The 14,303-nt window shown below is 35.1% G+C and overlaps 1 protein-coding gene across 1 annotated transcript; it reads left to right on the plus strand.

Moving 5' to 3' along the window:
- Window positions 1-5,912: 5,912 nt before the first annotated feature.
- On the plus strand, window positions 5,913-7,187 carry LOC145094817 (uncharacterized). Its single transcript, XM_079032842.1, has 3 exons — window positions 5,913-6,016; window positions 6,364-6,681; window positions 6,769-7,187. Exons 2-3 carry the CDS (start codon window positions 6,365-6,367, stop codon window positions 7,019-7,021), a joined length of 570 nt encoding a protein of 189 aa, XP_078888968.1. The 5' UTR covers window positions 5,913-6,016; window position 6,364; the 3' UTR covers window positions 7,022-7,187.
- Window positions 7,188-14,303: the final 7,116 nt, after the last annotated feature.

Below are 14,303 nucleotides of genomic sequence, written 5' to 3' on the forward strand. Positions count from 1 at the left end.
TTGAGTCCCACAAGAAGATCTCCTACTCGATTCCAAATCCTCACCAGGGCATTCTTTATGAGGATTTGGGTTTCTGGGACTATTGCTACACGTTAAGTTGCTAATTTCGCGAGCAGTGACGAAGGGTTGGACCTTCTACATTTAAACCCCTCTCAACTCAGTAACTGTTCATTTGACTCGACGAGTTCCAAGCAATCTTCATAGGACTTGCCGAGTTGTTCATCCAACTCGCCGAGTCTGAGGCCATCTTCATAGAACTCGCCGAGTTCCACTTTGGGACTCGCCAAGTCCCTTCGACCCATTTCCCATATAGGCCAAATCTAAGACATGCAACGCTTCCAAACCATAGATCTATGTTCCTAAGGCATGCTTATCATGTAAAGTTGCAAACTTTACGTGCATGCATGGCCCTACAAGCTCCAAAAGGAAAATCCAAGCTCTTTATGAGGTCATACACTCAATGGGGACCTCAATCACTTCAACCACAGAAACTTTATACTTCTAATACGTCCATAAGGTCTAGATCTGAAGTCCTTTCGGATCATAAAGCACAAACACATGGAGTTTGGTGTTTTTAGGGCTTAAAAACCACAAATTAGGGACAAAAGGGGATCTAATGAACTAGAGATCAAGGTAGGAACTTTTCTACCTGAATGGAAGCCTTTCACAGAGTAGATTTCGGATCTACTTCCCCTCCTTGCACCTTTCAACCTTCTCCTTCTTCTTCTAAGCTCCAAACTTCCTTCACAAAGCCAAAATCACTCACAAGAACAATATGAGGGCCAGGGTTTCGCTCTACAACTATTCTGGAAGTGTTAGGGGAAAGGGAGGCCGAGTTAGAGTGTTTAAATAGGGTGCACACTCTTGGATTAGGGTTTTTGTCCGATCAACGGCTTACTGGTAAATTTTGGACATTAATGAACAAAAAATCGTCACAAGGACAAAACCAACAAAACTTGAAAAACTTAAGGACTTTTTATGTCAAAAGCCCTTATAATTTCTAAATGTCACTTAACCTTATAGTTAATTAAATCTGGTGGATTATCAAATAATATCTTACAGATTACAATTAAACTTCAAATTTATATATAATATTGATTTGGAATAAACATGCATATTTTTTGTAACATATATGGCCTATATTATTCTCAGTTTCATTTCTATATTTTAGGTTGTACAAAACATATTAGTACATAACATGGAATTTAAGTGGCCAAGAAAAAGATGTTAGCCAAAATTAGGTAAGTATATATTTTGTTATATAAAAAGAAAGCTATGTATGACAAATAGAAAAGAAATAAATAGACGTGTTTATGAGGCATATGTAAATATTTGAAAAATGTTAACCACATGATACGTTTGTAAATAGTAAATTACATGGTACGTCTTGTGAGGATGAGTATGCTTAGTCATACTCTGGACTTCATAAAAGAAACCATATGTTCGAATCAAACTAATTATACGTGTTGATTTATAAAGATTGGTAAGTAAAATCCAATTTGGGTATAGAATATGTGAATAGGATTAAACATATATATTACAACTTCCATTTTCTGGCCTGCCTAGTACCTTGCTAGGTAGGGATGAAAGTGGGTCCAAACCCGGACCGGATGGATCCGTACCCGGAAAACCTGGAACTAGTTAACGATATTTTATAGAACCGGAAACCGGACCGGTATATAGGAATCGGTTCCGGTTCGGTTCCGGATAAAGTGGGTCTAGAACCGGAAAACCCGGAAACATCAAAGTGGGTAGGTTGGAACCGGATAAAGTGGGTTTAGAACCGGAAAAACCGGAATTTTTTGGTAATTACTTACTACTTAGTGGGTTGAACTTTGAAAATTTTCATATTGATATCACGACTTTGGGGGACTGTAACTCATTGACTACGAAACCAAAATTAACAAAATTATAGTCTAAAATCATGTACAAACTCTAAAATACACTCTAGAAAAACCCTCATGTCAATCTGACTTTAAACGAATGTGATATGCTTGTGTTAATATTTTCACATAATACAAAGTACAAAAACAAATAGCTAAAAAATTGAAAATTTTCAGTTTTGATATCCCATCTTCGGAGGCCTGTAAATCAATGAATTTTAAACCAAAAATGACAAAATTATAGTCTAAACTCATGTGAAAACTGTAAACTAGAAGTTGGAAAAAACCACATGTCAATCCGACTTCAAATGAATTAGATATGCATGTTTGAAAACTTTTACCGAATACAAAAAAAACTGAAAAACTAAAAACTTCCAGCTTTGATATCTCGACTTTGGAGGACTGTAAGTCAATGAATATAAAATTAAAAATGACAATTTATAGTCTAAAGTCATGTACAAACTCTAAAATATATGTTGAAAAAAATTGTATGTCAATTGGAGTTCAAACGAATAAGATATGCATCTTTTAAATGTTTCACAAAAACCGGTTCCGACCCTAAAAGTGGTTCCGGTTCCAAAAACTGGTTCCGGTTTTTAGACCTGGTTTACCTGGACCCGATGGACCCAAACCCGGATTACCCGGAACCCGAATAAAGCAAATTTTTAAACCCGGAACCGAAACCGGTTCTACATATTCCGGTTCTAACGGTTCCGATTCCAGTCCGATTCCGATTCCGGTCTGTTTTCCGGTTCTAAATCCCATCCCTATTGCTAGGTAGTGGTCCGTTAATAATATTTACCAGTTCTATATATATATATATATATATATATATATATATATATATATTACAATATTACAATATTACAATATTAAACGCTTTTATTATTGAATGTATAAAAGAATATAAGAAGAAATAAAGAACCTCGTAACTATAAATAGTTCGGAAGGTCGAGGAACCACTAATTTCTTGAATATAAACATAAACCGAATAAATCGGTTAACTTTTTCCCAGTTTTGGTAATCTTTTCCAAATAAATAAATGTGTTTCAAAACAAAAAAGGTTGTCGTAAATTTCGAAATTAAGGATAATCTATGAATATTGATATTATTATTTGGGGCCATATGTATTATATTCATATTCGCTATATATTACATTGGATAATTGTTTGCAACGATGAAAACCTAATATGACTTGAGATAATAATATAATTGTTTTTTTTTTTTTTTTTTTTTTTTAATCTTAAAAGTTTATGGAAAATAACAATACATATAATTGCATACCTTATCAATTAATAGACGGAGAAATACTAAGGTAATATATGTTTGTTATTGATAAAAGATATTATTGACTAGAGAAACTAAAAATGACAACTACTTATTAAAACTCAAATGCTAATTAATAATAACTGGTGTATAATCCGTCACAAACATGGTATAAAATTAATTAAACTTTTATAGTAAAAGACTTAATATCATTAATCAATTATTTTAAATAAATTATTAATTAAGAGATATATTTTTAGTTATATAAAATTATAATGAAATTATATGACATTATATATATATATATATATATATATATATATATATATAATTATATAATTTTATTTTTTTATTCTAATGTTATTAATTTAATATAATAAGAATATGAAATTTAAAATTTGAAATGAAGAATCAATTATTAATTTAATGTAACTAAAGTGAGAATTTTAAAATTTTAAATTTTAAATGGAGAATTAATAGGTTGACATGTGGCATGATATGTGACATAATATTAATGAGGATTTTTTAATATTATGACATATGTCAATAGGAGAATAAACTTATTCATTTATTAGAATAAAATATTTAAATTGAACTGGTATTTTATTAAAGGGAAAATGACACAAATACCCTATAAAGTTTCTAGGATTTGTTCATTCGTTCCCTAAAGTTTTTTTTATTGTTTTATGGAGGCACAAAGTAGGTGATGACCGGTTTAAATGGTCCCCTTCACCTATGAAAACCGGTTTCTTATGCTAACTCTGCATTTGAAGCATATGTGTCACCCATGTTATCGTTGATGTGGTCAGACTTGTATATCTGGCTGCCTAGGTCGAAGACAAAAACCTTAGATGAGATTCAAGAACAAAAACCTAGATTCAAGAACAATAACCCAAATCTCCCACCTTTGCCACCATCCATCTTCCACCAATCCGGTTTGTTGACTTCGGTGAATGACATAAAATTGTGATGAACATCAATGAAACAAAATATAGAAAAAAGAAAATGTATTTATTGCTTTGAATATGAAATCGAACCCTAAGAAAACTTCAAAACCAGAACTCATATGTGTTTCTTTTCTAGATCTTTATACCATGTGATTGTAGATATGGGCATGGTTTACCTTCCATTTTCCTAAAACCCCTAAACCAAACCGTAGAAAATAAAATGGAACAATTTGTGTCTTAGATTTCAATCATCATCTTTAAAACCCCTTAAGAATCCTCTTTCATATCTTGCATTTGGGTTCGATTCAAGCATATATCTTCAGAGTTTGATGAAGTAGTCAAAAGCTTCAAAAAAAAAAAAACCCAGAAAGCAATATAGAGAGGTTTATTACCCCTGGGTTGTGTCAAAATTCCATCTAACCACACACCAAAATTACATATCCACCACCCAGACCAACTCTCGGTGAATCACCTCCCCTCACTCCATGGATTCACAACCTGGTCACCTCACCATCGCCACAATTGTCGCCGTCGTCGCCCACACACTTGTTCTCCTCATCCAATTATGATTCCAACAACCCCTGTTCCAAAACTGAAGCCGCTAACGAAATCCGACGATTCATCAAGACTTCCCAGAGGTGTCGTCGACATTTCCCTACTGATAATATGCTAAAAACTTAAAAATCCTTCATATATCTATATGTACATAAAGAAAATATTAAATCTCTGCAGTTTTCATTAAATTGGTTGTTGTTCTAACCTAATTTGAATGCACATGAGCCAAATCATTTTAATCCTTGTATCGTAATGTTAGTGGACATAAATAGTTTTTTTTCTAAAGTGTGTGGTTTGCGTTTTGGGTTTTCATACAGCTGCAATGAAATTGCATCACCATCAGAGGAGGTGGCTCAATGTGGGTGAAGGTGGATTAAGGAAAGTCAAGGAAAGTGGGGTCCATAAGTGTGTATGTGGCAAGCTTATGTGGCATTTTTAAATGAAGTGGAAACAATGTGACCAGCTTATTCCTTCAAAACTTCAAAAAGGACGTAATCGACCCGAAAAAAACGAGTTCGTTCCCTTATAAAGCCATTAAAATAAGTTAGAGACTAAAAGGACCAAACCTAAAAAGTTCAGAGGACATTTGTGTCATTTTCCCTTTAAAAATAATAATTTAACATTAACTTTGCTCAATTTAAAATAATAAATATAAATTTTGTTTCTCCGGTTAACCGTCCAATATAAAAAATGTGAACGTACTGTAAGCGAACCAAAAAACCGTAGATTTTAACGGTTTGGTTAACCAAACCGAAAAAATAAAAAAAGCGGTTCAGGTAACCTAAAAACAGTAAGATCAATTGGTTTTTAGTTTTGAATTTTCAGTTTTTGGTATATTTGGAACACCCCATTGAAACCATACTAAAATTTATTCTAAGAGGTGATGTGAGAGATATCTTTGTTTGTTGTATGAGATGAATGCATGTTGTTTTTAATTAAATAAATAAGAAAATGTTTGTTTTTTTACATGAAGGTGGATATCAAATTTCAAATGTTTAAACATACGAATATATAATTGAAGCTAAGGCATTTGATAATAATTATTGGGAAATATGACTTGAGAGTTAAAATATAAAAATAATATTAAGTATTTTTGAAAAGACAGCAAATCCTAATCCTTTGTATTAAAGAATAATTAAACGTGCTAATAAAAACCTAATATTTCTCATTTTTTGATCTCGAGAGCAAAACGTGCAAATATCTCAATTTTTGTCTTACTCTAGCTACTCTCCTGTGAGCTGCACAAAACCTTCATATAAAAGGATGGCATCTGCTCGGATCACCTCAAAACCCTAGAAAAAAAGTTTGCTCACCAGTCGCCGCTGGTTGCTGCTGCTCTGAGATCTCTTCTGGCCCTCCAACAATGTAAGTTTTGTTCACTCTTTTCTTTGTATGACTGCTAAAAATCAAGGATTTCAAATACAACTAGTAGAGGCCGAACCTTGGCTGTTCAAATCAAAATATATGGTGTCTCAAAGATATTACTTGGAGTTTGTTCCTAGGGCTTTGAATATGTTGGTCTAACGCAGAAAGTTTGGGAACTGTTTTGTTAATTATTTCATTAGTATGCTAGTTTTAACTAAATCAACCCCGTAGCTACGTTTGCCTGTTCCTTTTGTGTGTTTCTCTAATCTTTGATTCTCAACAGAGTATAAGTAATCTAAAACTAATTTATAAATTTGTTTTTTTTACTCATTTCATTTTTTTTAAAGCATGGTCAAAACCACCTTCGTTAACGTCTTGGAGAAGGTAACAGCTCTAGAAAAGGATGTTGATAACATGAAGAGAAAAATCGAAGAGTTGAAGATGAAATTTGAAACCCAGAAAATAACATTCGATGAAGAAGTCAACTTGATTTTTGATAAACTTGAAATTATGAATGCTGGGGGGCGAATGCTCACGGTTGTCCAAAATCATGAAGGCAAACGTGATTTGAATTATAATTATTTTTTGGCCAGAGCCTACGAAACACACTTGGATGGGATTTTACCTGAGTTGTCGGCTGAAAAACATTATTACATCTTGAAAAGGTGGGCTCTATAATTCTTTTCAACATGTTAGTTAACTTTTTAGATTATCTAATTCTAATTATTATTTATTTTTTAATTTTCATACAGCCCCATCGATTTTACTGTGCAACCAAACATTCCTTGCAATGTTCCACTCTACTTGCGGTTCGACATTCCCTTCAATTTGGTGGCTCGCATCAGGGGTGTATACGAGGAGACGAGGACAGTTATTGCGTCAGACAAGGAGTTGAAAAAGATGGACATTCAGCCCATTGTGCTAGAGTTTAATAATAATTCAGATGTTGCAAAAAAAATTAGAAGAGGCGAATCAGTGGCTCATTTGGAGATCAGGGTGGCTTGAGTTTTACATCAAAGTTCCTCAAGGGGTTAGTTGTTAGTTGTGTTACATTGAGGAATTTTTTGAGCGTTTGTGATACGTGTTTCTATTGCTAATCACTTTTGCGACATTATTTTGTATTACCGTTATTTAGCTATGCTTTTTTTTTCGTGTCCATAAGCATTCGCCATGTCTTTATGTCATTCTTGCCCCAACAATTTGCATGCTCCTTAAACCTAGTCTTTATTGCATGTATGTAATGATCGTATATATTTAATTTCCAGACCAAACATTTTCTTTTTGAAATGACAACATAATTTACTTATACACTACACTTTAATGCGATCTACGTTTTTAGTAATGTTCATTGGATTAACCTGATCGGGTTTCAGATCGAACACATAGGATTTGTCGGGTTTTATAATAAAAACCTTGACCATAAACCCAAGCCTACTAAATTTTATATTAGTAGGGTTCAAATTATGTTTTTCGAAAATAATTGATACCCGATCACCCCGTTCTCAATTCGCGCGAATCAGATTGGATAAATTTTGTTTTGGGTATGAAATTTTGGGTAATCACTTAACCCAATATTTAGTTAGTTCAGATATCGAGTGGGAATATAAAAATCCAGGTATACGCGAATTCCTAATTTTTTTTCTTTCAAAAACTCATAACCGTTGGATAATAACATGTATGCCTATCTTTCTCTTTTTATAAGGTTAATTATAAGCACGCTTTTTAAAAAAAATTCCGAGCATATTTGTTTCTTTGTAATGTACGATGCGTGAATACTTCGACAAATCAAAACATGCCATGATAAAATTAAACATGAGGGGTACTTTCGGAATATATGTGTATTTGTAACGCTTTTAGATGTAAAAGTTGACTACTGATTTACTTAACATGTTTACTTGGTTATCACATCAAATTAATAATATTAAGTTCTCTACTTGATTTTTGTTTGATTATGGAATACATCGGTCCATTTTCGTAACTGTGAATACTTATTACCTTTGAAAGCATTGATTTTTATTACAAATATCTTGATCTTGGTGAAGTTCGAACATTTTTGTTTACCTACTTTTTTTCTTTTACCGTCACTATTCAAAGTTGTAAATTAATCCGATTTTGAGAATAAATTGTGTTAATTGAAAATATAGTAGCATTTTGATTTTTTTTACTTATGATTTTGAGTAATTTTTTTTCGGTTAATACCCGAACCCGAACTATTACCGGAGTCACCCAAACCCGAATACTCGAAGTTGATTTCGGTTCGGTTATCGGTTATTTTTTTTGGTTGAAAAAAGCCCGAACCATCTGACCCGAATTATCCGAAACCCGAAAAATATACCTGATAACATCCTAGTTGAAATATGAATGAAATAATGTTGGTTCATTTTAGCCGATAGTTTACATATATAAGGAACTCAAATATATGATGTTATTTCAAATATAAAGTGCTAAAAAGTTGACTTTTTTGTGGAGGTTTTATATTCGTTGAATTGAACTCGGTTTGAAATTGACAAATTACGTATCTTGTAATTTGGCAAATGCTATCTGTGAGTAAGCTGGAATAGTAGCTTTTTTTTTTTTTTTTGACAAATATGAAAAATTATCTTTTGCACTGTTTCTCAATTTATTGTTATTTTGGCAATAATAAAAGTTATTCTAAGTGCCTAAATTATAAATTGATATAACAAACACTTAAACATGAAATACTTGTTGAAATGCAATAAAGTTCACCTCATGAGCAATAGTTTAACACGTTAACAACAAACAAAACGAGTGTGAGATCAAATGTATACATCCAAAAATAAGTATTTAATTAATTGGCAAAACAATCTTCAAGTTTTTAATCTTCTAATTTCACACTACAAAGACAAAACTGCAAATTTGGTCCTTGTGGTTTGTGAAAATATTTGGATGGGGTCCAAAAAGTTTTCAGCTTGCACAGAAGGTCTAAAATCAGCTTGCACAAAAGGATGGAGTGTTGGAATCATTTGACCTAAAATCAGATGATATGTGTGAATCTTGTCTTTTGGGAAAGATGACAAAATCACCATTCACAGGGTTTTGTGAAAGAGGTGAAGGTCTGTTGGATCTCATACACACAGATGTGTGTGGGCCCTTCAGATCAACCACAAGGGATGCTAATCGATTCTATGTGACTTTCACTGACGATTATAGCAGATATGGTTACATCTACTTGATCAAACATAAGTCAGAAACCTTTGAAAAGTTCAAAGAGTTTAAGCATGAAGTCGAAAATCAATTGGGCAGAAAGATCAAGATACTTAGATCCGATAGAGGCGGAGAGTATCTTAGTACCGAGTTCAACGACTATCTGAAAGAATGTGGGATAGTCTCACAATTGACTCCTCCTAGGACACCACAGTTAAATGGTGTAGCTGAGAGGTGTAATCGAACCTTGTTAGACATGGTTCGTCCTATGATGAGTCGTGCCTTGCTTCCTATTCACTTCTGGGGGTATGCCTTAGAGACAGCCGCCCACATCCTCAATCTTGTCCCTACAAAGAAGGTTGCCAAAACACCTCACGAAATGTGGACAGGGAAAGTTCCCTCATTAGCACATATTAAAGTCTGGGGTTATGAAGCTTTCGTAAGACGAGAGACTCACGACAAGCTAGCAGCTAGAAGTGAGAAATGTGTTTTCATTGGTTACCCAAAGCAGTCTTTTGGATATTTGTTCTACAGACCTAGTGAAAACGTGGTGTTTGTAGCTCGAAGAGGAGTCTTTCTGGAAAGAGAGCTCATATTCAAAGAGGACAGTGGGAGTACCATTGACCTTGAAGAGATTCAAGAGTCAACCAATGAAGGAACCTTATATGACACTAGCACTCAACCAGAGGAAACAGTTCCTGTTGAACCGGTTGATAAATCATTACCTCTTCGAAGATCCACTAGGGTGAGTGTGCCACCTGAGTTGTTTGGTTTTCATATTACTTCAGATGGTGACACATTCATAAGTGACAGAACACTGGTAAACTTAGATGAACCAATCACTTATAAGGAAGCAATGGCAGGCCCAGAGGCTTCCAAGTGGAAAGAGGCAATGGACAGCGAGATTAAGTCCATGTATGATAACCAAGTTTGAAATTTGGTTGATAGTGCACTAGGTCGGAAGACAGTTGGGTGCAAATGGATCTTCAAGAAGAAGACATACATGGATGGGAATGTGCATACATTCAAGGCTCGACTGATTGCAAAAGGTTTCACTCAAACCCCAGGGGTTGACTATGATGAGACTTTTTCGCCGGTGGCTAAGATTAAATCTATTAGGATATTGCTCGCCATAGCTGCCTTTCATGACTATGAAATCTGGCAGATGGATGTCAAGACTGCCTTCCTTAACAGGAAGTTGGCTGAGGATGTTTACATGAGTCAGCCAAAGGGTTTTGTTGATGCAAAGTTTCCCAATAGAGTATGCAAGCTTGAGAAATCCATTTATGGATTGAAACAAGCATCTCGCAGCTGGAATCTTTGCTTCCATGAGAAAGTCAAAGAGTTTGGTTTCTCTAGAAGTGAAGATGAGTTTTGTGTGTATATCAAGGCTAGTGGGAGTATAGTAACTTTTCTGGTGTTATATGTCGATGACATATTACTCATTGGTAATGACGTTCCAACCTTGAATGAAGTTAAGTCTTGGCTTGGAAAGTGTTTTGCCATGAAAGACCTAGGAGAAGCCGCCTATATTCTTGGGATTAGAATATTGAGAGATAGAAAGAAGAGACTAATTGGACTTAGTCAGAGCACATACTTGGATAAGGTACTAAAGAGGTTTAGTATGGAAAATTACAAGAAGGGAGAGCTACCTATCCAGAGCAATACCAAATTGAGTAAGACTCAATGCCCGAGTACAGATGAGGAAATAGATGACATGAGTCGTGTACCTTATGCTTCCGCTGTCGGATCGATCATGTACGCTATGACATGTACTCGCCCTGATGTGGCATTTGCTTTGAGCATGGTCAGTCGCTATCAGGGAAACCCAGGTAGAGCTCATTGGATAGCCGTGAAGAATATACTCAAGTATTTGCGAAGAACGAAGGACTGGGTCCTTGTACTTGGTGGCAATGATACTTTGAGAGTAGATGGTTACAGTGATGCCAGCTTTCAGATGGATAGAGATAACTTCCGTTCTCAGTCAGACTGGGTATTCTTATTAAATGGAGGAGCAGTTACTTGGAAGAGTTCCAAGCAAGATACGGTGGCTGATTCTACTTGTGAATCAGAGTACATAGTAGCAAGTGAAGCGTCGAAAGAAGCAGCTTGGTTGAGGAACTTCATCGGGGATCTCGGAGTTGTTCCAACCATCCAGGAGCCTATGGAACTATTCTGCGATAATGAAGGAGCGTTTGCCTTGACAAAGGAACCGAGAGATCATGGTAAAACCAGACATATCGACAGAAAGTACCATTTCATCAGACATAGAGTAGAAGAAGGCCATCTTATAGTAAAGAGGGTGTCATCTGAAGATAACCCAGCAGATCCCCTCACAAAGGGTCTGAGTAGGGCTAAGCATATTCAGCATGCTCGGAGCATAGGACTGAAAGATGATATTAGTTTTAGTAGTTAGATTATTTTTCTGAAACTTGTAACAAAGTAAATGTAATTGACTTTTGGTGATTAAATAATAAAGTATTATTTATAAGTTTGGGTTCTACCTTTTGTCAATTGTTTATTATTGTTTTTCTTTTTTGCATGTTTTACTTCCCGAATAATAAGATTATTCAAACTCCACAGTCGCTCGTACTTTTGGAAGTAAGTAGTGAATCAAGACTGTCATGAACTGGATTATAGATTGTCTAAGGATAGACATGGCAATGTATTTGCTGCAACATTCATGAGTACTCAGAAATTGAGATTTGAGTATTGGATAAACCCTCGCTCAGAGTATTACTTCATGGAATTCATCACGAGTAATACTGAGACGATAATATCTTATAATCTTGAAACAGAGATATATGAGTTGTGATTTGCAAGTCGGCTATGCATTGGTGATACGAAAACGCATCAGTAACTTGGTGTTATAAAATGTATTATCATGTATGGTTTGATGAGTAAAAGATACAAGCATATGAGTCAATGTTTATTCGTTCCTTTGGCCCTAACGGGAAAAGCGATATCTGTGGGCCCCTCGATGATTTGGTGTTGACTTGTGTGCTGGGCCCAGCCAGGACTAAATTGATGTGTTCAATTAGAAGTCCTACATCATCACAAATCAGGAATCGGGAAACATAGATTCTGGACAAAGAGGTTGATTGCATTCCATGTCTTTTGTCTAGAGATATCTAGCAGAACGAAGGATTATATGATCACTTATCTTAGGACACGTAACTGACTGGGTCAGAGTTCAGCAACAGCTTTTTGGAAGCTACAATTTGCTAGTCAAATTTAGAAGGCATACTAGCAATTATAGTTACAGACTTATCCAAGTGGGAGACTGTTGGATTAGGTGTCTAAGCCCATAACTATAATTGGTATGTACTTGAATTGATAGCAGCACAGTCCTTTTGGGTTGCCCTCAAACCTAGCAACCAGATAAGGAAATTATGAAAGGAGAGATATTAATTTATTATAAGATTAATAAATTAATATAAATGAATTTATTAATATGTTAAAAGATTAATATATTAATAAGAAATCATTTTGTTTAATTAATTGTTAGCTAGAAATTAATTAGAATTAATTTTGGGGTTAAAAGAATTGATTATAAGGTGCAGGGACTAGTTTGCAATTATCTAATAGTTGAGTGGAAGGCTCTAGAACCCCCTTGGATAAGGGTGGACGAAATCTTTAGGGGAAACCCTAATAATTTCGTCCATAGGGGCTTAGATAAGGCCCTTGGGTTTGCTTAGGCCCTAAGCAAAGGATAACTAGGGTTTCCCCTAAACCCTAGATCCCTCAGCTATATAAGGAGCCTCCTGGTTCATGTTTTGGTTACTCTTTTCTTTTGAAGAAACCCTAAGGGCCGAAATTTTGCATACTCCCTCTCCCCTCTCTCCTCTACTTTCCTTCTTGCTAGTTTGTGTGTGATTCCATTTGAGGCATTACACTTGTGGTGCTAAGCTTCCAAGAAGATCAATATCAAGATCAAGGGAATTATCAATTGTTTACTATAACAATTGAAAGGTATGTAATTACTAAACCCTAGTTTGTTAATTTCGAAATTAGCCTCTCTCCTCTAGGGTTCTTGTTTTGCAATTCAAAGTTGTATGTTCAATAGTTAAAACATAGATCCAAAGTAGGTTGCATGTGAACTTAGGAATTGTTTTCTAGTTTATTTGTTTTACCTAAAACCCATCAGAAGATGCCTGAACCGATGCATGGATACCTGCAGCCCTTCTGTCAACCGTAGTTTCATGTTTCAGTGTGTTGCCAGGAGTGCTATGAAGGTCGCGGCTGTTCTAGCGAGAACGGTGGCGTCTCCTCAAGGTTGACCGGTGATGGTTATGGTGGTACTTTATTTTTCTGAAATATGAAAGAGAAATATGTTTAATATAGCAGAGAGAGAGAGAGAGAGAGAGAGAGAGAGAACATACGGGTGGTGATAATACATTTCTTTTCTTTTTATTGTTAAGTTAAAATGGTATTATAATAATTGTAAAAAATTTAAAAAATAAAATAAAATGGTATAATCGTCTTTTCAAGTTTTTTTGGACTAAAAACTCAGGAAAACTTTGATTTTGGACCTTCTGTGCAAGCTGGAAACTTTTTGGACCCCATCCAAAGATTTTTTTGCAAATCACAAGAACCAAATTTGCAGTTTTGTCCACTATAAACTTGCAACTTCTTGTTCCCTCAAAGCGTCCTGAACAAAAAAGAAAAAAAATTTCAAATATATTACAGAAACACACACCTACCTAAGTCCAAAAAAATGGCCAGAAAATGAGGTTTTTAAAAGTTAACCAAGTAGTCCACAAAGGGTTTTAAAAATTAACCAAGTAGTCCACAAAGGGACTTCAGTAGACTCGTTTAACTTTTGCGGATTCGGCATCCATTTAAGGGTCAAAAAAATTTATTTTCAAACGTCTGTACACATGTGAGTCTGCATCAAGTCCATCTTCATCTGACTCGCCGAGTTGTATGAACAACTCGTCTAGTCCTCCTTCATCCTATGAATGTGATCAGTCCTTGACTCGCCGAGTTGTATGAACTACTCGTCGAGTCCCTCCATTACTAGATTTGAGCCCTAACTCACAGAGTCCATTACCTACTCAATGATTTCACCCTAAACTCTCAAACGAGGAAAAACTCGGGAACTCGCTACTCGACTCGTCAA

Source organism: Lactuca serriola, chromosome 3 (genome assembly GCF_051521515.1).
Source record: "Lactuca serriola cultivar US96UC23 chromosome 3, Lser_US96UC23_V15, whole genome shotgun sequence".
Taxonomy (NCBI): domain Eukaryota; kingdom Viridiplantae; phylum Streptophyta; class Magnoliopsida; order Asterales; family Asteraceae; genus Lactuca; species Lactuca serriola.